Raw genomic sequence first — 27,116 nt, 5'->3', positions numbered from 1 at the left:
ACTGAGGAAAGAAAAGCCCTTTTAGAGACAGAATTTAAGTTTTACATTTTCTACTCTTAGGGAATAGCTTATTAATGGCATCAATTGTTTTTAGGACCAATATGATGGTTAAATATATCACCTTGTATTTTTCGTGGTGTTTTCAGATTTTCTAAGTTTGTGTTTATTATCACCTTCAGAAAATTTTTTTTTTTTTTTTTTGTTTTGGAGACAGAGTCTCACTCTGTTGCCCAGGCTGGAGTGCGGTGGCACAGTCTCAGCTCACTGCAACCTCCACCTCCTGGGTTCAAGCGATTCTCTTGCCTCAGCCTCCTGAGTAGCTGGGACTACAGGTGCACACTGCCATGCCTGGCTAATTTTTTGTATTTTAGTAGAGATGGGGTTTCACTGTGTTGCCCAGGCTGGACTCGAACTCCTGAACTCAGGCAATCCGCCTGCCTTGGCCTCCCAAAGTGCTGGGATTACAGGTGTGAGCCACTGCTCCTGGGCAGTTTCTTTTTAAAGTAATTACAGTGGGCATTGCTATTTCCATTCGATAGAAAAGGGAACAGAGATACGAAGTGACTCCCTCAATTGATTTGCAGTGTTTGCAACTTTCAGTTCCAAACTGTTTCTATTAGACAGTGCTGCTTAGATCACAAACACTTTTTTTCTGGTCTGTCAGTTCTCTTACCCTAATTAAGCTGTTGTACATGTTCATTTTACATTCTTAGATGAACTTCAAGTAACAATTATTTTTATAGGGCATTTTATTAAATTTGTTTTCTATAGTATGTGTTGCTTTTTTTTCTTCCTTCTTTTTTTGAGACAGAGTCGCACTCTGTTGCCCAGGCTGGAGTGCAGTGGCATGATCTTGGCTCACTGCAACCTCCACCTCCGGGATTCAGGTGATTTCCAGCTAATTTTTATATTTTTAGTAGAGATGGGGTTTCACCATGTTGGCCAGGCTGGTCTCGAACTCCTGACCTCAGGTGATGCCTTGGCCTCCCAAAATGCTAGGATTACAGGCATGAGCCACCGTGCCTGGCCTGTGTTGCTTTTTATTCCTTAATTTTTTTTTATATAGCATCTTTTATCACTGTGTACCCAGTTTATTATGCAAATATTTGTTTTTCACTATACAACATCGTCATAAGACTTTAACATATGTCTAAGGTCATTTTACTTTCTCCATCTCTTCATTGTTCTGCTTTAAAAACTTAAATATCTTAATGATAACTTTAATATGAAGATGGCATTTTGGATGAAAAACTTCATTCCTCAGTTTTTCCCCTCAAATTTAGCATGTAGATACTGACACATTCCTTTTATATTATTCTGCCATTTCTGTGGCATTTCACCAGTATGCAAGTCTGCACCTGGAGGTATGCTTAGGAAAACTTAATGAACATTCATATTTGTATGCCTGATTACTATCATTTCATGCCTATAATGTGCACATAGCCCAATGAAAAGCAACAGACTTGTTCCTGGTCTTATCCAAGGGACTCAAGCTATGTGCTGCCTATAGAATGCTATTTTCATTCAGAGAACTCTCCTACTGGACTCTTTTTCTCTTTGTTAAATGGCCATCCCCTAATAACTTTCCAGCTCTCTCTGTCGTATAGTGCCAAGTAAAGAAAGTATCTGAAACCCAAAATTAAGTAGAGATGTTACATAAGGGAATTGTTTTAAGGATAATTGAAATAATTGGATGTTTAATAGGGGATGCTTTCTACATTTTTGAGGGGTTAAGACAGAGTGGAAATGACTTATTTATATATGGCTACTTTAAGATTGAGACATAGCTATTGGATTTGCTTTGATACTCCACTGTCCATTTAAACTTCTCTTGAGTTCTTATTATGTGGCAGGTGCAAAGATGAATTGGAGTACCCTGCATTCAAAGAAGCAATTTACCATAAGGTGGCAGAATACTTTTGACCAAAAAACTATAAAAGATATTGTAAGACAGGGGTCCCCAACCCTCGGGCCATGGACCAGTATGGGTCTGTAGCCTGTTCAGGATAATGCTGCGCAGCAGGAAGTTAGCAGCAGGAGAGTGAGCATTGCCATCTGAGTTCTGCCTCCTGTCAGATCAGCGGTGGCATTCGATTCTCAGAGGAGCAAACCCTGTTGTGTGAACCCTACTGTGAACTGTGCATGCAAGGGACCCAGGTTACATGCTTCTTATGAGAATCTAACTAATGCCTGATGATCCGAGTTGGACAGTTTCATCCTGAAAGCATCCCCCTCTGTGTCTGTGGAGGAAAAGGTTGGGGACTGCTGCTGTAAGGGACTATTTGAAGACAACCCAGAAATGATTTTTGCTTGTAGGTTTCCAGGCAAAGTCTGAGAACCAGTTCTCCTATCCTGACCTAGAACCTCGTATTATCCACAATGCTAAGAACGTGTACATACATGTGCTTGTATTACTCTCCTTAGGACTACTGTGGCAGTGACCCAAGCAAGCAGTACTCAAGATACTGACCCTGAAAAGCAAACTTACCTCTTATTTTGCTCTAGTAGGCACTCAAAAATCATTTAATTCTAATGAAAAGGGGTAGTTGTGTGATTTTGGGGGTAAAATTTTAGGACCTGTTGAAAGGAAAAAGCTTTTATATGTAATAAGTTTACATATTATAATTTACACACACACAATTTCACTGTGTTAACCAACTCTGCTCTAGAAAAAGAACCAATGGGGTTTTGATGACTAACGGTTCTCTTAGTCATGGGAGGTGTAGATTCTCTTACTCATAGCCTGTGTGTGCTTTTTTTTGAGACAGTTTTGCTCTGTTGCCCAGGCTGGAGTGCAGTAGCACAACCTTGGCTCACTGCATCACTGCAACCTCTCCCTCCCAGGTTCAAGTGATTCTCCTGCCTCAGCCTCCTGAGTAGCTGGGATTACAGGTGCATGCCACCACACCTAGCTAATTTTTTATATTTTTAGTGGAGATGGGGTTTTGCCATGTTGGTCTTGAACTCCTGACCTCAGGTAATCCGCCCGTCTCAGCTGCCCAAAGTGTTGGGATTATAGGCGTGAGGCACTGTGCCCAAACTTTTTTTTTTCTTATGAAAGATTTTTGCTGAATGGAAACTAAGTTCATTTTCTATCCAAAATCATTTTGCTGTGATGAGAGCCAACATTGGTGTTTTACTGATGCCAAACATGACTGCATAAAGCTCTATTAAACTGGGCGTGGTTTGGTTGGGAGTTACATCTTTATTTTGAATTTGTGGACTTTAACCTCAGTGTCAGAAAGCAGGATTCTTTGTAACCCTGCAGTTCGTACAGCCAACGTTTGTCTAGTGTAGATGAGATTTGGCAGCTACTACCCAGAATAAGAAATTGATTTTAAAATTTCAAATGAATACATTCTATATTTAAGATGTAGATTCCCTCTAATTTCACAAAAAGGTGAAAAGCAATTGTAAATGTTTCCTTTGCCAGAATAATTTAAGTGAATTAGTATTTAATGAAATGGAAAGATTATGGTGATAGCATTTTAGGGCTGTCTTTGTCTACCTGTATCCTCTTTTATTTCCTCCTATAATTTCAATCAGTTTCTTTAGAAGAAAGACTGAGAATCTTTTTTACTTTATCTTATTTCTCTTCTTGACTCCTAAATGTTGTTGTCCCTGAGAACTCACTCATTGCCCCTCTTCCTCTGAAGCTTCCCCTGGCTGAACTTCCCCATCTGTGTTCTGATGCAGCATCCTATCTCTCAGGCAGGGCTTCAGACTACAATTGGATGTCTCACAGATACCTCAAACAAACATATTAATAAGTGAATTCATGATTTTTCTGTAAATACTTATTTTGTTTCTTGAGATGGGGACTCGCTCTTTTACCCAGGCTGTTTGCTTCCTTTGTAGCACTTGTAATCACAGCTCACTGCAGCCTCAACTTCCTGGGCTCAAGCTGTCCTCCTATCTCAGCATTCCAGTGCCACCCACAGAATTGGGACCACAGGCTGATGCCATGATACCCAGTGAATTATTTCATTCTTTGTAGAGATGGGGGTCTTACTATGTTGCCCAGGCTAGTCTTGAACTCCTCTAAGTACTTAATCTGCCTTCTGCTTCTCTCCTCTCTAGGCTTTTCTCCCATCATTGCATTCAAGAAGGAAGCCTAGGTGGCATTTTTGAATGTCTTTGCTCTCATATTCAGGCCTCCAGCTATTGCTGTTCTACTCCAGATGTTTTTCCCATCTGTCACCTGTCTCTTTCTCCACCCACCCTCCTACTGCAGGTCATGCTCACCTGCTCCCTGAGCTGCTACCAGTCCTTTGCTTTCCTTGTTCCATTTTTGTCTCCCTCTCCCTTAACTTTTTCCTCATAAGGCATACAAGTTTTAGTTTTCTTTACTAGATGATTTCATTCTTCTCCATAAAAAACTCAATGACTTCACATGAACCTTGGGATAAAATACAAAGTTTAGCCATGGCCAAAAGGCCCTGTTTGACTTAGCTGTTGCTAAGCTCCCTGACCTTATCTTGTGCCACTCCGGGCTTGCCCTCTCCGTCAGCTATACCTCTTTTTTCATAGCTTCTGGAGACGAAATGCTTTCTTCCCACAGTCTTTCTACCTCTGCCTCGGGTATTCCCTCTCTCTCTTCATTCCACTTTCCTCATCCCCACCCCCAACTCCCTCCATCCCCATTACACAAACACTCCTAGACACCCTCCTTCTGATCCTGTACATCTTAATGTTCTGGTGAGTTCCTTAATAACTTCTCTATCTACTTTATCTAAAAGAGGACTTTCCTCCCCATTCTTTGAAAATGATTTCCTTAGAGAGACTTCCCTTTACCTGGAGAAAGTCTTCCCCCTGTCATCCTTAGAGATAAGTGCTCTATCTGAAGAAAGTCTCCTCTCCCTATTTTCGAAAATGTCTCTTGAAAGCTAATTGTTTGCTTACTTGGTAGCACTTGTAATAGTAATTTTATTTATTTATTGGATAGTTTCTTGCTTCTAAGGGAGTGTAAGCTAAATTCCTCCATTAAGAGCAGGAACCAGCTGGGCTCAGGGGCTCATGCCTGTAACCCCAGCACTTTGGGAGGCCAAGACAGGCAGATCACCTGAGGTCAGGAGTTCGAGACCAGCCTGGGCAACATGGCGAAACCTTGTCTCTACTAAAAATACAAAAATTAGGCAGGGTGGTGGATACCTGAAATCCCAGCTACTCGGGAGACTGAGGCAGGAGAATTGCTTGAGGCAGGGGTTGCAGTGAACTGAGATCATGCCATTGTACTCTAGTCTGGGTGACAAGAGCAAGACTCTGTCTCAAAAAAAAAAAAAAAAAAGCAGGAACCATGGTTGTTTTACTCATCCTGGTATCTCTAGTAGTCAGGACTTTGCTTTGCGTAGAGGAAACATTAAATTCATATCTCTTTTTGAATGAATAGAAAACAGCAAAGGCAAAGATATCTTTATAATTAATAATTTTACTCCTGATTATTGTGTCTTCAGTTTATTTTATCTTGATGACAAGGAAATTGAATAGTTGTCCTAATCTTTGACCAAGAATTGATTAGATTAATCTTGTAATAAATTTATTATTAAATAGTCAACTATCAAAAAAAATTAAGCCTTGCAATGTAGTGAGACCCCACACCTATACAAACTAAAAATTAGCTGAGCATGGTGGCATATGCCTGTAGTTCACCTGCTCAGGAGGCTGAGCCAGGTCGATTGCTTGAGTCAGGAGTTGGAGGTTGCAGTGAGTTATGATTGTGCCACTGCACTCCAGCCTGGGTGACAGAGCGAGACCCTGCCTCTTAAAAAAAGAAAATAGAATAAAATAAAAATTACAGTACCAGTTCTAATACAAGATAATTTTTCTAAATGGAAAAATCATAATATTTATAATTATCATACTTTGGAATAATTTATTTAGAATATATTTGTATTTTTTGCTCAACATTCAGGATATAGAAAATGCATAGCAGTTCACACACACACACACACACACACACACACACACACACACACACACAGAGGCATGCGCGCATACCCCAAAACAAAACTTTCCTGAGTCTGGGCAGCATACATTATTTTTAACAGCTTTTTTAATATACGTGACATTCAGGCCAGGCATGGTGGCTCACGCTTGTAATCCCAGCACTTTGAGAGGCTGAGGCGGGCAGATCACAAGATCAGGAGTTTGAGACCAGCCTGGCCAATGTGGTGAAACCCCATCTCTACTAAAAATACAAAAAAATTAGCTGGCCATGGTGGCACTTGCCTGTAACCCCAGCTGCTAAAGAGCTTGAGGCAGGAAAATTGCTTGAACCTGGGAGGCGGAGGTTGCAGGGAGCTGAGATCATGCCACTACATTCTAGTCTGGGTGACAGAGCAAGACTCCATGTCAAGAGAAAAAAAAAAAAGATATGTGACATACAATAAACTGTACATATTTAGAGTGTATGATTGACCTGCATAAATTCCTAAATGAATGTAACTCTGAAACTGCCTTAAAAAGTTATCAGGAAAAATAAATTCTATCAATTAGTGTATACATGCAAGACAGTACCGAATGAATAATGAAGAATATGCCCCCAATGAGTAGTGAATGGTTTTTTAAAATATTCGTGGATAATATCAAGAGAATGATTGCTCCTCATAAATCAGAAGATATTGCTTATGCTTTGTTTCATTTCAAGTTTTGTCTACCCCTTTTGTATTTTAGCCGAATGTTTCTTCTTGTGGGAGCTCCCAAGGCAAACACTACCCAACCTGGGATTGTAGAAGGAGGGCAAGTCCTCAAATGTGACTGGGCTTCTAGCCGGTGCCAGCCAATTGAATTTGATGCAACAGGTAAATGTTAATGCACAATTTTCTTTTCATTGATTTCATTAGATTTTTTTGAGCAATTGGTTTAGTTTAAGTGTAACCATTTAATAAGGTAATATATAAGCACCTCAGATCCACAGGGAAAATTATATAAAGACAAATGATTTATTCTATAATTTTTTCCTACAATTTTTGTGGTAGATGAAAGTATTAAAAGTACATTGTTTTTCCATTGGTTCAGATATCTTCTGCCATAAACTGATAGTATCAACCTGGAGAAATTTGGGGTAAATCTATTAAGATGTTTTTGTACCTTTCTGAGAAGAGGGAGATCATAGGCACGGAAAGGGTTTTTGCCGCCTCTCTGTCAACCAAATTGAAGCATGACTCACTGATTATTGTAGAAGATCAAATCTCTGATCATGAATATATCCAAGCCTTGGGTTGTGCTATAAAAAGCAGTTGAGGAATCTTTTGCATTCAAGTAGACTTAGGTGATGTAAACAACACTTATCCAGAGTTTGTTGGGAAACTTGTGTGTTATGGTTCTGATAACAGGAGAATTTTATCTTAGAGACAAATTTCACTGTCAGGATTTGTGGTAGCAAGGAGAAAAATAGCATGAGGAGGATGAGAAATAAGTTTTACGTCTTTACCAGTGAAATAAAATATACATAATTCTGTACACATTTATATTGGTATATTCATATATATTTGTGAAATTTGAGAGAATCCTTAAGGAAATAGTGTGACATTCTTCTAGTGTAGTAGTCTTACACAATTTTTTAATGATTCTGATTTGCTGGCTTTGACAGAGTGCTTTAAGATAAACCTGCACAAAATTAATTCTTTTTCCCATGTTGTTATTTCCTGCCAGTACTAAAGTATATTGATTCTGGAAAATATATCAGTGAAACAGGAATCATGATGTGGACTGTTCCATTTGACATTGTGATCAGTGCCAAAATGATTGTTAGTCATTAAGCCAGCTGTTAATGTGAACCAGATCACATGCACATGTTTTCAGGGGTTGGTTTTTTTTTCCATTTGAAATCATCTACATTAAACTCTGTTGTTGTATTTTTCCATATTTTTACCATAAATGGAGAAATACCTGTGATTCAGAATATGATGGTTCTAGGACATTTATTGTCTAACAAACTAATAAGACGAAACCACAATTTAGATTTTGATTAGGTCAAACTGTTCATATGTTTCTATACTTAACGCTGTAGGTTTTTGTGTATTGCAAGATAATTTATTGCTTTAGGTAATGTTTTGTTTATTGAAAATAACATATGCACATGGTAAAACAAATTTTTAAAAGTCTCAAAGGGTATACAGTGAAAAATAATATTCACCCACATCAATCTTCTTAGAGGCAATCACTCTTTTTTTTTTTTTGAGATAGGGTCTCACTCTGTCACTCAGGCTGGAGTGCAGTGGTGTGATCATGGCTCACTGCAGCCTCCACCTCCCAGGCTCAAGTGATCTTCCCACCTCAGCCTCAGGAGGAGCTGGGACTACAGATGTGTGCCACCAGCTTGGCTAGTTTTTATTTTTTTTAATTACTTTTTAATCTAGAGATGGGATTTTGCCACATTGCCCAGGCTGGTCTCGAAACATCTGGACTCAAGCAATCTGTCTGCCTCAGCCTCCCAAAGTGCTGGGACTACAGGTGTGTCCCACCATGCCCAGCCTGAGGCAATCAATCACTCTTAACAATTTTAGAATTTTCTTATTTCTATATATGTATGCATCCTTGAAAAAAAGGCAACTCAAAAATCTGATGCCTCCTCGCACTGTTCTAACAACTGAAATCTGTAGATCTTTCCTTATTGGAAAGATCTCATTTTTTTGTAAATCATTGATACCCTTCTATTGTATATATATACCTAATATGCTTAAATTTGCTTTCTACTAGTGGATACTTTAGTTATTTCCAGTCTTTTGTTATTACGAACACTGCTGTAGTGAAAATGTTATACACAAGTATTTGTACAAATATGTGAATATATCTGTATGATAAAGGGGATTTGTATATTTAAAGTTTTGTTAGGTATTATAAATTTTCCCTCACAGAAGTTTACCTCTCCAATTGTGTTTTTTGAAACCCATGTCTACCTCATTTATTACCATATTTTTAAAATCTTTGTCAATTTTATAGAAGGAAATAGTATGTTATGTTAATTTGCATTTATTTAGTTAACACTAAGACTGAGTGTGTCTTTACATTTGTTTGTAAGCCATTATTGGCCCTTTTCCTGTGAGCTACTTTTTAGTATATTTGTGCTTATAATCTATTAGTTTGTGATTTTTATAAAATGAATCTCAGTTCATGACATTTCATCCTTTTGGTGTTTAGGCCAGAATCTGGAACCATGTTTGACATTGAATCTGTCAGTAGGTCAAAATTTAACTGCTTCTCATCAGTCTACTGCTAATATTCTGGTCCAAGCCACCATTGTCTTCCACCTGGACTATTGCCCTAGTTTTTTTAATTAGAGCACTGCCAAGAACAAGATGGCACACTTAAATTGGGGTATTTGACTATTTACAGAGGACTGCGAAGGTACCTGGGGATTGATCGTACATCAGCACTAGTTAAAATGTGGCCTCTAGGCCTGAAGGCAGTGGTTACCAGAATCCGAAGGCAGATTACTAAGTGGAGAGAGCCAAGTGACAGGAGCTGTGGCTTTTTTCAGAGGGCAGGAGCCAGCTCAAAATGACCAGAGGATTAAAACCATGAGCTCACTCTGCTTCCTCCCTTTGATTCTCTGTGCTGTGCTGTGCCTCGTAAACAGTAGGCACATTCCTACCCAACCCTTGCCTGGGCTGTCTCCTGCCTGGCATATTCTTTCCCCTAAATGTCCACTGAGTATCTGCTTCACCATCATTTTGAGAATTGCTCAAATTTTATCTTCTCTGTGATGCCCTGACCATCTTATTTAAAATTCCAGCTCCCCCTTCTCACCTTGTACTTCCATCCTCTTCTCTGTTTTTCCTAGTAGTGCTTACATTGTTATATGTTATTTATTTGCTTTTAGTGAATTTCTCTTTCCGTCAATTAGAATGTAAATTCCATTAGGACAGTTTTTTTATCTTTGCTCATTGCTGAAACTCCAGGGCCTAAAACATTGTCTGGTGTCCGCATAACTTAATACCCAATAATGTATGATAAGAGGTTTTTGTATAGTAAGGAAATAACTAAAGTTCTTTGGTTGTCATAGATATACATATATATATCATATATATATCACATATATATATGAGATACATATATTTATATGTATAATGCATATATTCTTATATATATGTTTATCTTTTGTCCCTGTTTATGATATTTCTATAATCCTTTTGTATAACTTCTGAGACTTCCCCAGTGGAAAAAAAAAATTAAGAGTTCATTTTTTTACATTAATATTTTTATCCAAATGGTGTTTATTTGAATGTAAGAGGACAACATAGATTTAAATAATCCAGTCAAGAAAATGTATACATAAAACAGCCACATTAAACTATATTACAGCTTATAGCATCCTCCTAAACTTTCCTTATATCGCTCTCCCAAGGAATGTTCATCCCATCCTAGCCCAAACACATAAGCATCCCTACAATACAAATGTCTTCTCTCTTTTTTATCATCTCAAGGGGGACAGAGGCTGAGCAGATATGTGGGGTTTCTGAAGGCAGCCTGCCTGGGGCTCAAACCCTGGTTCTACCAGATACCAGCTGTTGACGTTGCATGGGTTACCCTCATCTCCCTAGTGCAGTATTCTCGTCAACCTGCTCCATAGGTGTGGATTACTCCCAGTTAGTTAATCTACCTATAGGTGAAAACATGTACAGTGCTTAGTACAGGGATTGGCATGTTGAAGTGGCTCAGTAAACATGAGCCGTTTCGTGTTGCTATTCCTCCCTTCTGCCTTCTCAGAGACCCTCCCGTTTCCTTCATTTGCCTCTGTATTCCCGCTGCATTTACCATTACTGTTTTCCTTTCTTCTCCAACTTTGAAGTAGGTTTCAAGTTTTTTTTTCCCAAAAAACTAATCAAAAACGGTTTTCCCTTGAACATGTATCATTTCTTAGTATCAAGAAGTATCAAAAAAGAGAGAAAATATTTCTTTCTCTCTTCTTTCCTTTACATCCATGGTTTTTGAATACATTGTGTCTTCATCACTTCCTATGCTTCAACCACTTTAGTGTGGCACCGACCCAACCCACCAGTGATTCTAACCGCAATTGTTAACAGCAGCCTATTTGCCAGCTTCGGAGGGTGCTTATGGTCCCTCATCTTTTTGGACTGCTCTTTTACAGTTCACCCCGTTGGACATTCCCTCCTTAAAGTTTCTGCTCTTTGTCTGCTTGAAATGATCACATCCTTTTATCCCTCCTAAGCTTCTTGATACTATTGTGGATTTTCCTCTTTGAATCACTCCATCATTTGTTATACCTCGTGGTGTCATGAAAAGAAATAGGCCTTGTAGTTCGACAGACTTGGGCTCAAATCTAGCCTCTGTCACTTTTTCTGACAATATCTTGGGAAAATTACCTGCCATTCTACATTGTATAATATATTCCTGGGGTGATCACAAAGAGTATATACATTGGTTAGTTTATTTACTTAATTGTGTTTCTGAGCCCAGAACAGATTTTAGTGCTTAAAAGTGCCCTGTCCTCATGTTTTTAATATTTGGGAAATAATTTACTTTATAAAATCATCTCAGGAAAATTAGCTCTAATCACAGCATTTCTTCAGTATTTCACATTTTTAAAACTTCTGGCAAGACCTTTGGTATGACTTTTTCTGGCCAAGAAAACATGAGCAGAAGTGTGTCATTTCTGGGTGGAAGGGTTTAAGAGCTGGGCATTATTCTGCCCCTTCCCAGATGTCATGGTGAGTAGTGATAGTTTCACTGGTAGCGCTTCTGTCAAACTGAGGCTTATAGTAAGGAAGACACAAAGCTTAGACTCTTACTCATATGTGCGTGTATAAAAAAAACCCATTGTCATTTTTAACTACTTGAGATTTGGGGGATGCTTGTTACTCTAGCATAATGGGACCTAAACTGAATAACACATATAGAGATGTTAAAATGGAATATTATCAATAATCAGCTGCTGGAAAATGGTCATTAAAACCACTTTCTATTCATGCCAGTTTGGTCTTCCTTTAAGTTTCTAGTCTGATTTACTGGGTATCTGAGTGACTAAATGACTAGGTATTGTTGCTTATGCTGAAAATGGCCCCTGATGGTAAGTTGCATTTGGATTTGGAGAAACTATAAAAGTACCTGATAGGGATATCATAGCTTTGGAGTTGCTTGAATATAGTGACTTATAACTGGCATGTGTCTTGTGGCAAATCTGGAAGCTATGGCTATGGAGCTGTTGCAAAAGCTATCAGTCATTTCTGCGGGGCAAGAGGCTTTGAAGCCAGAATGGCTCCTGTGTCTACCAGGTTTTAGTATCTTCATATCTGAGCCATCACCTGGCAGGGCAAAGAGAAGTACCCTGGACAGCTGGGTGGACAGCTGTATGGGAAAATTCGTGTAAGGATTCTCACCGAGGGGGTATGTTTGGTTCTGTCCTGCTGGAAAGCTGTGGTTCTGTCCTATATCCTTGTAAATAGACTGGTGCTGCAAATGGCCTTTGGTAGTTTTGTGAGTCTGAAAGTTTAGTTGAGCCTTAAGAAGCCCCAGGTGATTGTTGCATCAACATTTGATGTTTCTAACTGTATGAAATATTCTAGACAAGTTGTTTCATAGTCTGTTTATCCTTTGAAAAAATAGAATGGTAAATATATTTCTTCCGACAAAAAAGAATAAACCTCAGCTAGCTCTAGAATCACAATAAAAAAATGTACAGTAAAGTGCTTGGAGATGCTATAAATGCTTGGCATTAAATAATATGTTGTAAAATGGTTCTTTCCTCTCCCCCTTCACCTTTTAGGTCAGGTCTGCCGTATTGGTAGTCTTAGTGCACTGATTACAGTTCTCTTTCTTTATTAAATGAATTTTTTGTTGATTGTTTTTCTTACTGATGATATAGTATGTTTGTTTTCCTGAGTAGACTACAAGCTATTTAACAGCGGAACACCTTTATTTCCACTCGCCATTTATTCCACTTCTGTATGGTGGGTTGGCTGTGTGTATATTGCATGCAAGTTTTGGGCTCTTCATGAAGAGTAATAGAAATAGAACAGGAATTTATTGGAATGATGTTGGTAACTTAATAGTTATCTGAAAAAATAGGCAGGAAACAAGAGAAGCTAACAAAAGAACAACTAGTGGGTTTTATTGTTGCTGGAACTGCTATTGCTGAATGTGGAATAGCACCATGAGGATAATTTCTTATCCATCATGCCTCTTTGCATCATTTGCTAGAGATTTAAAGCTTTTATAGTAGTGTCTGTTTGGCTGGATCTAAGTCTCATATCTGTGAAAGACATGGAAAGTCTGTCTTATCTTGCACAAGTGAGAAAATTAAGAAGATTATGAGCTTGTAGAGGAAACTAAAAACTTAAGGTCTTTCAAGAGAAGAAAAGGTATAGGAATAAGAGGGTGCCTTTTTCTCCTTTTGCCTGGAAAACAAGGTAATAGGGAGGGAACATCCTTTGCAAATAACCCTGTTTATCTGTTGGTCTAATTAGTAATTCATAAACTAATTTTACTTTGTGTTTACCAGTGAGGTCCCTGGATATTAGTATATAATTTATTAAAAGGCAGTTTCACTGTTGCTTGTCACATGCATTAAGACATGCACTAGTAGCTAATTAAGAAAGTCTGGATTTTGCTTTTAAGGTAGCATAACACAACTTTCTTAGCTTTTGAAGAAGACAGATGAACACTTTTGATGTGCTTTCTTTCCTACCCAGTAGCATGATTTTGGTGGTTTGAGTTGGGGGTAAAGGAGAGGCTTTCAAATATAAATTTGAGAGACCAGTCTAAAACTTATTTCACTGTAATTCTGAATGGTGGACACAAATAGATTTATACCAAAATAAAGGAAGCATAACTGGAAAGGATCTAACTTTGCCTGGGGACTTTGGAGAAGGCTTCCTAGATTAGTTGGTGACATTTGAGCTAAAGAAAAATGAGATGAAATTCTTTAGATGTGAACAGGGTTTCAGGTTGAGAAAACAGTATGTCCATACTTAGTAAAAATGTTAGTGACTGAAAATCAAGTAATTCCATGTGCCCTATATATGTGTGTATGTGTGTGGGCATATGGGTTATACATGTATGGTGGTGGGGTTGTGGGGTTGAGGGCATGATGAGGAATAAAGCTGGAAGTAGCTGAGGAATGATCTAAATGAGTTTTTAAAAAGATATTCTAGATTAGAGGTCTAGCCAAATAAATTTACCATTAAAGCTTAATGCATATGGAATATTAGAAATAGAAGGATCTAGAGCTCCATAGGGACATCTTGGATTCCTGGTTCCTTGTAGATTTCACATGAACATTACAGATGAACTAATACTTTCAGTACCCATTTTATTAATTTTCCTAGTCACTTTTTTTGGTAGAATGATACAAGTTACATGAAATAATGAATATTATTATATACATATATTCAAAATATTATAGAAATGACTTTTAAAAATGTGGAACTTTGTGATATGAAGTTTAATTTAGTAGAAGTTTCAATCCAGGATGGAAAAGTTACTTGCTGCTTTGATTTTTGAATAATATTTATGCTTTATTGAGCCTTCAGGAATAAAAGGAAACCTCAGTCTAAAATTTAGATTTGCGAAATTTATCTCCAAAATGTGCTACACTGTTAGTTTTCTTTCAAGATCTCTTGCTTGTCATCTGTATTTTTCTTTTCCCCCCAAATTTGCTTGATAGAATGTATAAACAAAGCCACAACTAAGATGTTAAAAAAGTTTCCTATTTTATATATTTATGCAATGATGGAAATATTACAACTTGCCTTTGAAATGGCATTTGCCCTCCTGGATTTTTAAACCCTTTCATCCAGTGACTCTTCATAATTTATAGATTTTAAACAAGATCTGCATAATCATGGAATATTTTTTCCCCTAAATTGAAAGAATAATGTGAACTTTGATATGTGGTGGAATTAGTGCCAGTGAAAGAGTTATTTTGGGGTATGATTTCTTTGTTTTAGTCTAAGATGATTAACACATAGAAAACTCACAAGTGGATGTGGAAAAGTGGAACTGAAGAAAAGATTAATTACATGATTTAGTTTAGGGATGAATGATCTATGTATTTTCAGTAGTAAAGTTATTCCAAAACTATAATAGATTGCAATGCAAAACAATATCGAGACTATTGATGTAGCAAGCTAGTCTGTCCATGTAGTCTGTTATCTCGGTTTTGCCTTCATGGCCGCATTAGTTTCCTCTTGCTGTTGTCATCAGTTACCAAAGAACAAATTTGTTATCTTTAGATCTGGAGGTCAGAGGTCCACAATGGATTCACTGGGCTAAATCAAGGTGAGAAACTGTTTCCTTGCCATTTCCAACTTGTAGAACCATTGGCATTCTTTGTCTTGTGGTTCCTTCCCTTATCTTCAAAGCCAGCAATAGCTACTGGGGTCTTTCTCATGCTGCATTACTTGAACATTGACCCTTCTGCCTCCCTGTTGTGATTATAATGGGTCCACTCAGATAATCGAGACTTATCTCTTATTTCAAGGTCCTTAATTTGATCACCTCTGCAAAGTCCTTTTTGCCTCATAAGGTCACATATTTATGTGTCAGTTTCTGGGAATTGGAAGTTGAATATCTTAGGGACATTATTCTGTCTACCACAGTGCCCTTTTATGTATTTTCTTTTATAATTATTTATTATTTTTTTCTTTAAAAAAGAGAGATGGGGTCTCACTGTGTTGACCAGGCTGGTCTCAAACTGCGGCCTCAAGTGATCCTCCCATCTCAGCCTCCCAAAGTGCTAGGATTACAAGTGTAAGCCACAATTGATACTGGTTAAACTGCAAGGTATGCTGAGGCAATACCCATGCTTATATAAGTAGGCATTGCTGTCTCTCTTGTTCTGTGTCCCTTGGCAGCTTTGGTTATGAGGAATGTAAAGTAGATTTAGAAGATGTAGGCTCAGATTCAGGTGCTAATACTTATTAGCTGTGACCTGGGGCAAGCACCATCCTCAATTTCCCCATTTGTTAAATAAGCATAATACCTACCTCTCTGGGTTGCCATGTAGATCAAATGAGATAATGTTGGTCGGTCATGGTGGCCTGGTGGCTCATGCCTGTAAACCCAGCACTTTGGGAGACAGGGGCAGGAGGACTGCTTTAGTCCAAGAGTTTGAGACCAGCCTGGGCAACATAATGAGACCTCATATCTGACTTTTTTTTTTAAAAAAAGATGAAGTCTATGAAAGTATTAGGTTGGTGCAAAAGTAATTGTGATTTTTGCCATTACTTTCAATACTTTGTAAACAAGAAAGCATTATACAGGTGAAGAAAGAATTGTTTATGTTGTGCCGGTACCAGAACTGTACGGAACTAAATAATTATGGAAAGGGAAAGAAATAAAGATAAATATAGATATTCTTAAATGGATTATAGCTTGGTTTGTGTTTTAACTTCTATTATTGTGACATTTGTGAAAATCCCCTTATTGTAAGGCTGGTTGCGTCGCCAGGAGCTCGCGCACACCCCCCCACCCTCCCCGCTGCTTCCATCGCCGGGAGCTCGGACGCTCCCTGCACCTCGCAGGGAGCTCGGACCCACCCCCTTCCCTCTCCGGGAGCTCGGACACACCCCCCTCCCTCGCGGGGAGCTCGGACACACCCCCTCCCCTTGCTGGGAGCTCGGACACACCTCCTTCCCTTGCCGGGAGCTCAGACACACACCACCACCCCCCACTCCCGGGAGCCCAGGGGGAAAAAAAGCCCTGCCAGGACCTACCTGATAGCATTTTGTCCAATCCAGGCCCCACTCCCTGCCATTTTGTCCTATCTGGGCCCCACTTCCTGCCTACCATTTTGTCCTGTCTGGACCCCACTCCCTGCCATTTTGTTCCATCCGGGCCCCACTCCCCGCCATTTTATCCCACTCACCTTGGGCACAACCAGTCAAACACCTCCACTCCCTATAAAACCCCACGTCTAAGAGGAGTCCGCGTGACTTCTCCAGCCCCTTCTGTCGGACTGCAGAACCTCACCTGGGAGCCTGAATAAATTCCTTCGCATTGGATTTTTTTCGTGCTGGCCTCAGTTTCTTCGTTTTATCCTTGGCGAGAACAGACCTTACACTTATAACGTGTTTTCCTTTTCTAGGGAAGCAGATGTTACTGACAGACTGATCCTTGGCCATGTTTCTTAGTAGTGGTTTTTTTTTTTTTGTTTGTTTGTTTTCAAAAAGATAGACTGCTAATCTGCATTGAGAAAAGGGACCATATATCACCACCTTACCAAAGTCTCCTTGCTTAGAAATGTAGGCTTACCTACCTGTTTGTTAAGTATGTTTCTTTTTTCCTTTTTTTTTAAAGAAGAAACTCCTACCTTTATATTCCAAATACAATGAATGGATGTCACCTACCACTAGCCATTTCTGTCATACTGAAGGGTGGAGGTCAGATTACTATTCTTCCTACCCCAAACAGCTTGCTGGAATGCTTGCCATTTGTTCCTAGAAGGGCTTGGGTATAGGCTGAGAGCAAACCTTGGCCATGCCAGTTCTGTAGTTGAGAAAAATGCTGTGGAGTATTTTCGGGTATAACTAGGCTTTGTATTTACTAGAGAATATAAAACATTTAGCGGTTTTCTAGCCTGTGCTGTACAATTTCCATCTCATTGCAATTAAAACACTCAGGCAGACCCTAAGCTAACCTCCTTTAAGTTTTACTTCCTCTTAGTAGTGAATTTTCTGTCTTCCAGAGTTGTGTCTAGGTATTTCTACAGTTGCAACTGTCCTGTAAATTAAAAAGCTTAAAAAAAAAAAAAGTCTCCCTTCCCTTGTTAATACAAAAGAAATTTATATTAAGAAATTTTTTAAAATTAAAATGTTTCTCCTGATATAATCTGTCATCCCCTGTTACAGAATTACACAATGAGAGAGCTGGTAAGCACCTTAGAAATCATTTAGTCTAATCCCTTTATTACTAATTGACAGTCATACAGTCAGTATTTTAATGTTTTCAGTGTTTTACTGAAACTAAACTCACAAGCTCTTTTGAAGTCTATTTCTTTCCCTGCTCACTGTGATCTGACTCAGACCCGTTCTTTTAGGACTTAACATAGGATTGGCTATTTTTTTTTTTTTTAATCCACAGTAAAGAGTTTCTGTCTTAAAATGTTAGATGCTTTCAGGATCATTTCCTTTTCATCACTGGAAGGAAACAAACCAGCATTGATAAAGCAGTGAGTGTTTTGAAAAGGCCTGTATTCTTTGTGCTACACTCCAGCAGGACCATCAGAATTACTCATGGAAGGAGAGGGACATTTTGATTCTTTCTTCACTGTGGTAGTAATAACTAACTAACTCAATGAATACCAATCCCAGTGAAATGAGCTTCATCCTGTTTTCTTCTGGTTCTGTTTTCCGATTTTTTTGTTTATTTGTAGATAAGAGCTGTATCTTATTTTATGTAAAAGATGTTTCTGGATAGTTCTATATAAATTAATAACACTTGTGCATGTCCGTGGATTATGGTTGCAAAACTTATTTTTGTATATATAAGTGATTAATTTTTCAAACACTTTGGATTTGGGGACCTTGGTCTCATGGCCATTTTAAGTCAGTATAGGTAAGCTTCAAGAGACATGTGAAGATACTTTGGAAGTTTATAAAGCAAATTGTCCTTTCATTAATAGTACTAGTTCTAATATCTTACCACTACTTAAAAAATTAAGGAACTGTACTTCCTTACTAAGGCAAAGAAATCATTAACCATTTAATCATTTAAATGGTGGTGGTTAATGTTAGTCTTCAGTAGTATCTAGAATGTTTATTTTTTTAACTGGTTATTTTTTGCAATATTCTACTCTAATAGTTTGATTCCGTAACATAGAATAGAAGTTCCTAGAAAGGTTAATGCTTAAAAAAAAGAAGGAGGAGGTTCCTAGGAAGATTAATGCTTAAAGAAAGAAGAGCTTGCGTGATTAAAATATTTTCTTGTATTTTATTAACTAAAACTGTATGTATGAGATGAAAATGTAAACATAAAGTTAATTAAGAGGGGATATAGGAACTTCAAACTAAGCTTTTGAATATGAGAATTGAGGGATACTTATCCACACTACTTTTTTGAAAACCTTTAACACATTTTATAAATAATGCACATCCATTGATAAAAATATGAGAAAACCAGACCTACCTAAATCTCACCACTCAGGAAACTAATGGCCATAGGATATACTTTTGTGTGTGTGTTTGTCATGTACCTTGTGGCCTGTGTATATTCCATGTGTGTGTGTGTGTGTGTGTGTGTGAATAAATACACAAAATACATAAAATTATTTACTCTGTCTCCTATTCTGTTGTTTTACTATTATGATAAAACTTTAAACATGCTTATTAGTCTTAGTTCATATTACAAAATGGTTTTTTTAGCTAATTTTTTAAAATTAAATTTAGAAGTCAAAGAGATGTGTGTTTCAGGACTTCTGATTCATATTTGCCAAATAGGAAAATATTGACACAAGCAATCTTTGAACCAAATTTGATACTATCGTTCTTTGTCTGAGAGGTGAAACATATATCTTGTTTTAATTTACATTTCTGTCATTTCTGGTAAGCCTGAATCTTTTTTCATATGCTTATTAGTTCTTTCTGGGTTTTTAAATTTTGTTTTCTATTATCCATTTTTATTCTTAGTCTGTTACTTTTCTAATGCATCTGTTTTTAATTTTGTAAAAGTCTTTATTATATACATACATTTCTGTTCAGTGTTGCAGCTGCTTTTCCTCCTGACACATTTGTCATTTTTAAAAGCAGCTTTATTGACATATAATTTACCATAACATTGACCTGTTTTCAGTGTATAATTCAATGAATTTTACTATATTTATAGAGTTTTATAGCATTACTACTGTCTAATTCCAGAGCATCTCCATTACCCTAAAAAGAAATGTGACCAACATCAATCTCTCCTCATTTGTGCCTCCAGCCCTAAGCAGCTATTAATTTACTTTCTGTGTCTACATATATTTGGCTTTGGATATTTTATATAACTATAATTATGTGATACATAGTCATTCATATTGTAGCATGTATCAGTGCTGCATTCCATTTTTATTGCTTAACAGTATTCAACTGAATGAGTAAACTTTTTTTTTATACCAGTAGGTGCACATTTGAGTGTTTTCCGCTTCTTGGCTATTGTGAGTATTCATGCGCTGTGGACATTCATGTGCAAATCTTTGTGTGGACATATGTTTTCCTTTCTCTTGGAGAGACGTCTAGGAATGGAATTGCTGTGTCATATGGTAATCTGTATTTACCTTTTTTTAAACTGTCAAACTATTTTCAAAGTGGCTGCACCATTTTACATTTCTATTAGTAATGTATGAAGGTTTCAGTGTCTTTATATCCTTATTGACACTCATATTCTGTCCTTTTTATATTAAAATAACCATCCTAATGAGTATGAAGCCATATTTTATTGTGGTTTTGATTTGCATTTGCCTGATAGTGAATAAAGTTGAACATCTTTTCTTGTGCTTGCTAGCTGATTCTTCTTTGGAGAAACATCTATTCAAATTGTTTGCTCATTTTTAATTTGGTTGTTTTATTGAGTTGTAGAAGGTTTTTTTTTTTCCATATTATTCTGGATACAAGTTTTTTATACAGCATTTGATAAGTAATTTCCTCAATTTTTGGGTTGTCTTTTCACTTTTTAAATGGTGTTTTTTTATTTTTTTATTTTTTTAAAAAAAGGAAGAAAGAAAGAGAGAAAGAAAAAAAAAGAATGAAGAAGAGGAAGAAAAAGAAAGAGAAAGAGGGAGAGAGAACGGGAGTATTGCTTTATTGCCCAGGCTAGAACGCAGTCTAAAAATGGGAATTGAAAACCTCTTTTATGCCAATAATTGTGCTTAACAATGGAGACAGGAAGGAATAGGGAAGAAAATAACAAACAAGCAGCCAACCAATATTACATTTAAACCTATGAAATGCTATGCAATTATTGAGGAGTGATTTACTTCCAATTATGTAGTCACTTTTGGAATAGGTGTGATATGGTACTGATAAGAATGTATGTTTTGTGTATTTGAAGTGGAGAGTTCTATAAATGTTTATTAAGTTTACTTGTTCCGGGTCGGAGTTCAAGTCCTGGATATCCTTGTTAATTTTCTATCTCGTTGATCAGTCTAATATTGACAATGTGATGTTACAGTCTCTCACTATTGTTGTGTGGGAGGCTAAGTCTCTTTAGAAGTCATTAAGAACTTGTCTTGTGTATCTGGGTGCTCCTGTATTGGGTACGTGTATATATAGGATTGTTAGCTCTTCTTGTTGCATTGATCCTCTTTTGATCTTTGTTGCTTTAAAGTCTATTTTCTCTCCATTTGGTTGGTAAATCTTCCTCTGTCCCTTTGTTTTGAGTCTTTGTGTATCGTTGCATGTGAGATGGGTCTGGATACAGCGTACCGATGGGTTTTGGCTTTTTATCCAGTTAATAATATATATGAGTTTAATACTGCCATTTGATGCTAGCTGGATATATTTTTGGAAAGGCTGATACTGGTTGCTCCTTTATATGTATAGTGCTTCTTTCAGAAGCTTCTGCAAAGCAGGCCTGGTGATGATAAAATCTCTAAGTACTTGCTTGTTTGCAAAAGATTTTATTTTTCCTTCGCTTTTGAAGCTCAGTTTGGCTGGATATGAAATTCTGGGTTGAAAGTTCTTTTCTTTAAGGATGTTGAATATTGGCCCCCACTCTTTTCTGGCTTGTAGGGTTTCTGCTGAGAGATCTGCTGTAAGTCTGATAGGCTTCCCTTTGTGGGTAACCTGACCTTTCTCTCTGGCTGCTGTTAGTATTTTCTCCTTCATTTCAACCCTAATGAATCTGACGATTATGTGCCTTGGGGTTGGTCTTCTTGAAGAATATCTTTGTGGTGTTCTCTGTATTACCTGGAGTTGAATATTACCCTGTCTTACTAGGTTGGGAAAGTTTTCCTGAATAATCTCCTGAAGAGTATTTTCCAACTTGGATTCATTCTCTTCATCACATTCAGGTACACCTATCAAACATAGATTAGGTCTTTTCACATAGTCCCATACTTCTTGGAGACTTTGCTCATTCTTTTTTAATCTTTTTTCTCTAATCTTGACTTCTAATTTTATTTCGTTAAGTTGGTCTCCGAACTCTGATATCCTTTCTTCTGCTTGATCAATTCGACTGTTAAAACTTGTGCATACTTTGCGAAGTTCTCGTGTTGTGTTTTTCAGCTCCATTAATTCACCTATATTCCTCTCCAAATTGTCTATTCTCGTTAGCATTTCATCAAACCTTTTTTCAGAGTTCTTAGTTTCTTTGCATTGGGTTAGAACAAGTTCTTTTAATTCACAGAAGTTTCTTATCATCCACCTTCTGAAGCCTACTTCTGTTAATGGAACACACTCGTTCTCCATCAGGGCTTGTTCCGTTGCCGATGAGGAACTGTGATCCCCTGTAAAGGGAAAGGCATTCTGATTTTGGGTATTCTCAGCCTTTTTACGCTGTTTCTTCCCATCATTGTAAATTTATCCACCTGTCATCTTTGTGATTTCCGACTTTCAAATTAGGTTTCTGAGTGGACGTCCAACTTGTTGATTCCCAGCGCCAAAATCTGGGCAATCCACTGCGCCGGCCAAAACAGCGGTGTTAAGATGGATGGTGCTTTTCTGCCTGGGAATTGACCAAAAGGAGACCTAGTCCCGCTCACTCTGCACCAAGAACTGCCGCACTGAGGCGCCAGCAAAACCACTGCGCTGGCCACAAGAGTCGCGCTGGCGACCTGTTGGGCTCCTCTGCTGGGAATCTCCTGGTCTGTGAGCAACAAAAATTCGTCTGAAAGTGTGGCGTCCTCTCGTTCTCTGCACTTTCACTGGGAGCTACAGTCCCGAGCTGCTAGTAGTCAGCCATCTTGGATCTCTCTCCCCCTTAAATGGTGTTTTTGAAGCACAAACTTTTTAATTTTAATCGGCTAATATATCTACTCTTTTATCACTTAGGCTTTTAGTTTTCTAAACTGTTGCCTAACCCAAGTTCATGAAGATTTCTTTCCTTATTTTCTTCTAAGAGTTTTATAGTTTTAGCTCTTACATTTGAAAATGTCTGTAATCTATTTTGAGTTAATTTTTTGGTATGGTTTGAGGTAGGGTTCCAAATTAATTTTTTTGTGTATGAATATCCAGTTGTCCTAGCACCGTTAGTTGAAAAGACTATTTCTTTGCCACTGAATTTGCTTTTATCTTTGTCAAAAATCAGTTGACTGTGAATGTAAAGGTTCCTTTGATGTTAAAATATACTACTATTTATGTACGACTAAAAATGCTAAAAATGTCACCATTATGAATATGTCACCATTGACTATTGTACACATTCAGATTTTAGGCATGTTAGTATCTGAATATTTGCAGCTCTGAATCAATGAAATGTATTATTTCAAAATAACATTGGGTTACAAATAAATGCATGATAACAGTAGTTGTCTGACCTCTAAATTATTTTCTCCCAAATTTTCCTTATAGTATTTATGGCTCTCTGAAAATATTTTATGTAATTATGTATTATTTTTCTCCTTGAGAAACAAAGACTTATCTGTCTCACTTAATGGTATATGACTAGCATTTAGACATTGGAGGTACCCATGATTTATGTAAATAAATAATTGGATGCTCAAAGAGTTCTTCCACTAACCTGCCAATTTTTACATAATAAATAAGTATGCTTTGTTGGAAGATTTTTTTTTTTTTCCAAGCAAATTTGTTACAGGAAGTGCAGCTAAACAGAAGTGATGTTTGAAGTAAAGAGCTGCTTAAGAAAATCTGTGAATTGTCTATTCTACTAAAGGGTGAATAGAGAGTGGCATTGTTTTAATAGCCTTTTTTTTCTTTTTACTTTTTTTTTTAAGCAAAAAAGTTTTTTAAGGACCTGAATTATGTCATTATTCACACAAGTAATAGTAATGATTAGGAACCAAGTGACTAAAATCACATTTTAGTTTCGAAATGGAAGTTTGCTGTCTTGCTTTTCTGAGGCTTTAGCATTCTTGTTCATTTTGGCCTTTTCATGAAAAGGTGACATAATCTTGTTCCAAGGGATATTCTTTTGGTATGAAAAGAAGAAACAAAACATTTTACTTAGGATAAGAACGTAATTGTATTTTTAAAATAAGCATTGCCCATAATTGTCCAGCAAGTCGAATCCCGAATGTGCTGACAATGCCTTTGGAAACACCAGGGAAAAGCGTTGGCTGCTACGAAGGGTAGAGTCGAAAGCTACGACAATCTGCTTTTCTTTTTTGCTTCTGTCCTCAAGCATGCAGTCATGGGGATTTGATAAAATGCAAATGACATGTTTCAAAACCTGGAAAAGTAAACATGAAATTTTCGAGTCTGTAGTGATTTACTTGCTTATTAACTTCAAGTTTCTCTAGCAAAGTTTTCCTCTGTGTTTTTGAAAGTGATGGTATAGAGCCTTATGTTAATTTATATAATGCAGAGTAATTTCTTCTCAACTTGAGATTTAAAGATTATTAAATAAAATAATATTTAATATTTAGGTTATTTAAATAAATACTTTTATTTATTTAGATAACTAAATAAAATTATTTATTGTGTGAGATACTCTCTTTTTCTTTTTTATTTATCTGGGTGAACAGAGCTAATCTTCCAATGTGTTTTGTGATTATGGACAGAAATCTTTGTATTCTTGGCTGTTGCCTGAGGAAGCATTTCTTCCAGCCCTTGAGTTTCTGTAGTTGTCTGTGTCCTATTTCTTTTTCAAGTGTGTCAGAATAGGCCAGGCCGTCTGAGGAGGTCCAACATCATCCTAAATGCTGACTTCAGGGCTGTGATTCAAAATATTTGCTTCACTCATATGCCCCAGGATAGCTGCCAGTTTCAGCCAGGTCATGAATGAACTTCTTGTCAGTTTGTGTGGAGAGCAGTCTTTCTTTTGCTTTCTCTTCCCCCACTCTGTTTACACTTCCTTTGGGTGAAACTTCTACGTAATATTGAATCAAGGATTTTAAGACTTGATCTCCAGAAAAACAATTTTGATTAGTAAAGAAAAACTTCCTAATGAGCAAACATCCTAAAAAGATGGTAATTTGAGATGGTAATTCTGTTGCAGCTGAAGGCATTGAAAGCAGTGGATGATGTTTTTCTTTTTTAAGATCATTAACTAAGTTTCGGATGCCAATGTATGCCAATGCTTTATATCCAGTTATACTGGACTACTTTGATTTCCAAAAAGATATGTCAAGTTTGTATTGATTTTGCATGAATTTTCTAGCTTAAGTTAAGGCTGATGTCCACAAAGACAGATATCCATAACTGTTATGCCAAGGAATGTTTTTGATACTTTTTTTAAAAAAATAGGAAACAGAACATGGTAGCTGTGCAAGCCTACGCTGCTTGAGAGGGCCCAGCAGCATCTTGTGCTACCATATGCAAATTTAAAGAGAAGTAATGTTAGTTAAGAAAAGCATTTATGGAGGTAAATTTTCAAAGTGGTAGAGAGAGATTGGATAACCATTAACAAAAGAGAAACTTCACTTTTCAGGAATATAATAATTGAGAAAAAAGTACATAGCATAGAATGCAATTCAAAAAATCCCATAAAGCCCATTCTTAGCATGGCATAAAGGCTCTTGACAAAAGTGAGAATGTATATTAATGCAGCTACTATGGAGTACAGTGTGGAAGTTCTTCAAAAACTACAAATGGAGGTACCATATGATCTGGCAATCCCACTTTCAGGCATTTAACTAAAGGAAAGAAAATCAGTATATCAAAGAGACATCTGTGCCCCCATATTTATTGGAACACTATTCACAGTCACCAAGATAGGGAATCAATTCAGGTATCTAGCAACAGATGAATAGGTAAAGAAAACATGGTGTATGTATGTGTGTGTATACATATATATTCACACATATATATATCTACATATATATAGGGTATGTGTATTTATATTCCTGTGTGTGTTCAGGAATATGCATATATGCCTACACAATGGAAAAATGTGGTGTGTGTGCATGTGTGTGTTCAGCCATAAAAAGAATGAAATCTGTCATTTATGGCAACATGGATGGAACTGGAGGATATTATGTTAAATGAAGTAAGCCAGGAACAGAAAATTAAACACTGCATGTTTTCACTATATGTAAAAGCTAAGAAAAGTTGATCTCATAGAAGTAAAATACAAAAAATACTAGAGGCTGGGAAAGGTAGGGAGATTGGGAAAATAGAATTTGTTTAAGGACATGAAATTACAGCTAGATAGGAGGAGTAAGTTCTGGTGTTCTCTACCATTGTGGGATTATTATAGTTAAAAATAATGTATTATCTAATTTCAAATAGGTAGAAGGAAGATATCGAATGTTCCCAACCCAAAAAAGTACTAAATTTCAAGATGATAAATATGCTTATTACCCTGAACTGATAAGTATGCATTATATGTATTGAACATAACTATGTACCCCATGGATATGTAAAAGTATGTATCAATTAAGAAAAAAAGACTCTTCGCTGTGCAGGGTGGCTCATGCCTGTGATCCCAGCACTTTGAGAGACTAAGGTGAGTAGATCACCTGAGGTCAGGAGTTCAAGACCAGCCTGGCTAACATGGTGAAACCCTGTCTTTACTGAAAGTACAAAAAATTAGCCAGGTGTGGTGGCATGCACCTGTAATCCCAGCTACTCTGGAGGCTGAGACAGGAGAATTGCTTGAATCCAGGAGGCGGAGGTTGCAGTGAGCTGAGATCACACCACTGCACTCCAGCCTGAATGACAGAGCAAGACTCCATCTCAAAAAAAAGAAAAAGAAAAAAAGGCTCTTGATAACAACTCCCTTCCTGACCATTCTCTCTAGTTAAGCAACTCACAGTTCTCTTTAAAAATTCAAGATTATCCAATCTTCCATCTCTTTGCACAAGATTTTTCTATCGCCCCAGAAAACATTCCCTCACTTGTACTGTGCCCTCACTTTCCTGTAACTCTTTATGGGTTCTTGTACTATTTTCCACCGTAATTGTTTATTCCTATAATTATCTCTTGTGTTAGACAAATGTTTCCATAAGAGGCAGACTACCATTTCACCATGGGTTAGCATCGTGAATAGACAAACACACCTGAATTTTCAGTTAGGATTTGAATCCAGAGTGGAGGAAATAAAGTTTCTAGGCAAGAGGACCT

General features: G+C 37.3%; 1 protein-coding gene across 1 annotated transcript in view; it reads left to right on the top strand.

The window, feature by feature from the left end:
• Positions 1 to 27,116, top strand: part of ITGAV (integrin subunit alpha V) — a 98,079-nt gene that overhangs the window by 5,999 nt on the left and 64,964 nt on the right. The window contains exon 2 of the mRNA XM_064373276.1: positions 6,673 to 6,800. Coding sequence (XP_064229346.1) covers positions 6,673 to 6,800 — 128 coding nt within the window. The remainder of the gene's footprint in view (positions 1 to 6,672; positions 6,801 to 27,116) is intronic.

The sequence above is a fragment of the Aotus nancymaae genome, unplaced genomic scaffold, assembly GCF_030222135.1.
Source record: "Aotus nancymaae isolate 86718 unplaced genomic scaffold, 86718_ANA_hifiasm-v0.15.2.pri h1tg000008l, whole genome shotgun sequence".
Taxonomy (NCBI): domain Eukaryota; kingdom Metazoa; phylum Chordata; class Mammalia; order Primates; family Aotidae; genus Aotus; species Aotus nancymaae.
The sequence above is the reverse complement of the archived record's forward strand: the minus strand, read 5'-3'. Positions and strand labels throughout refer to the sequence as shown.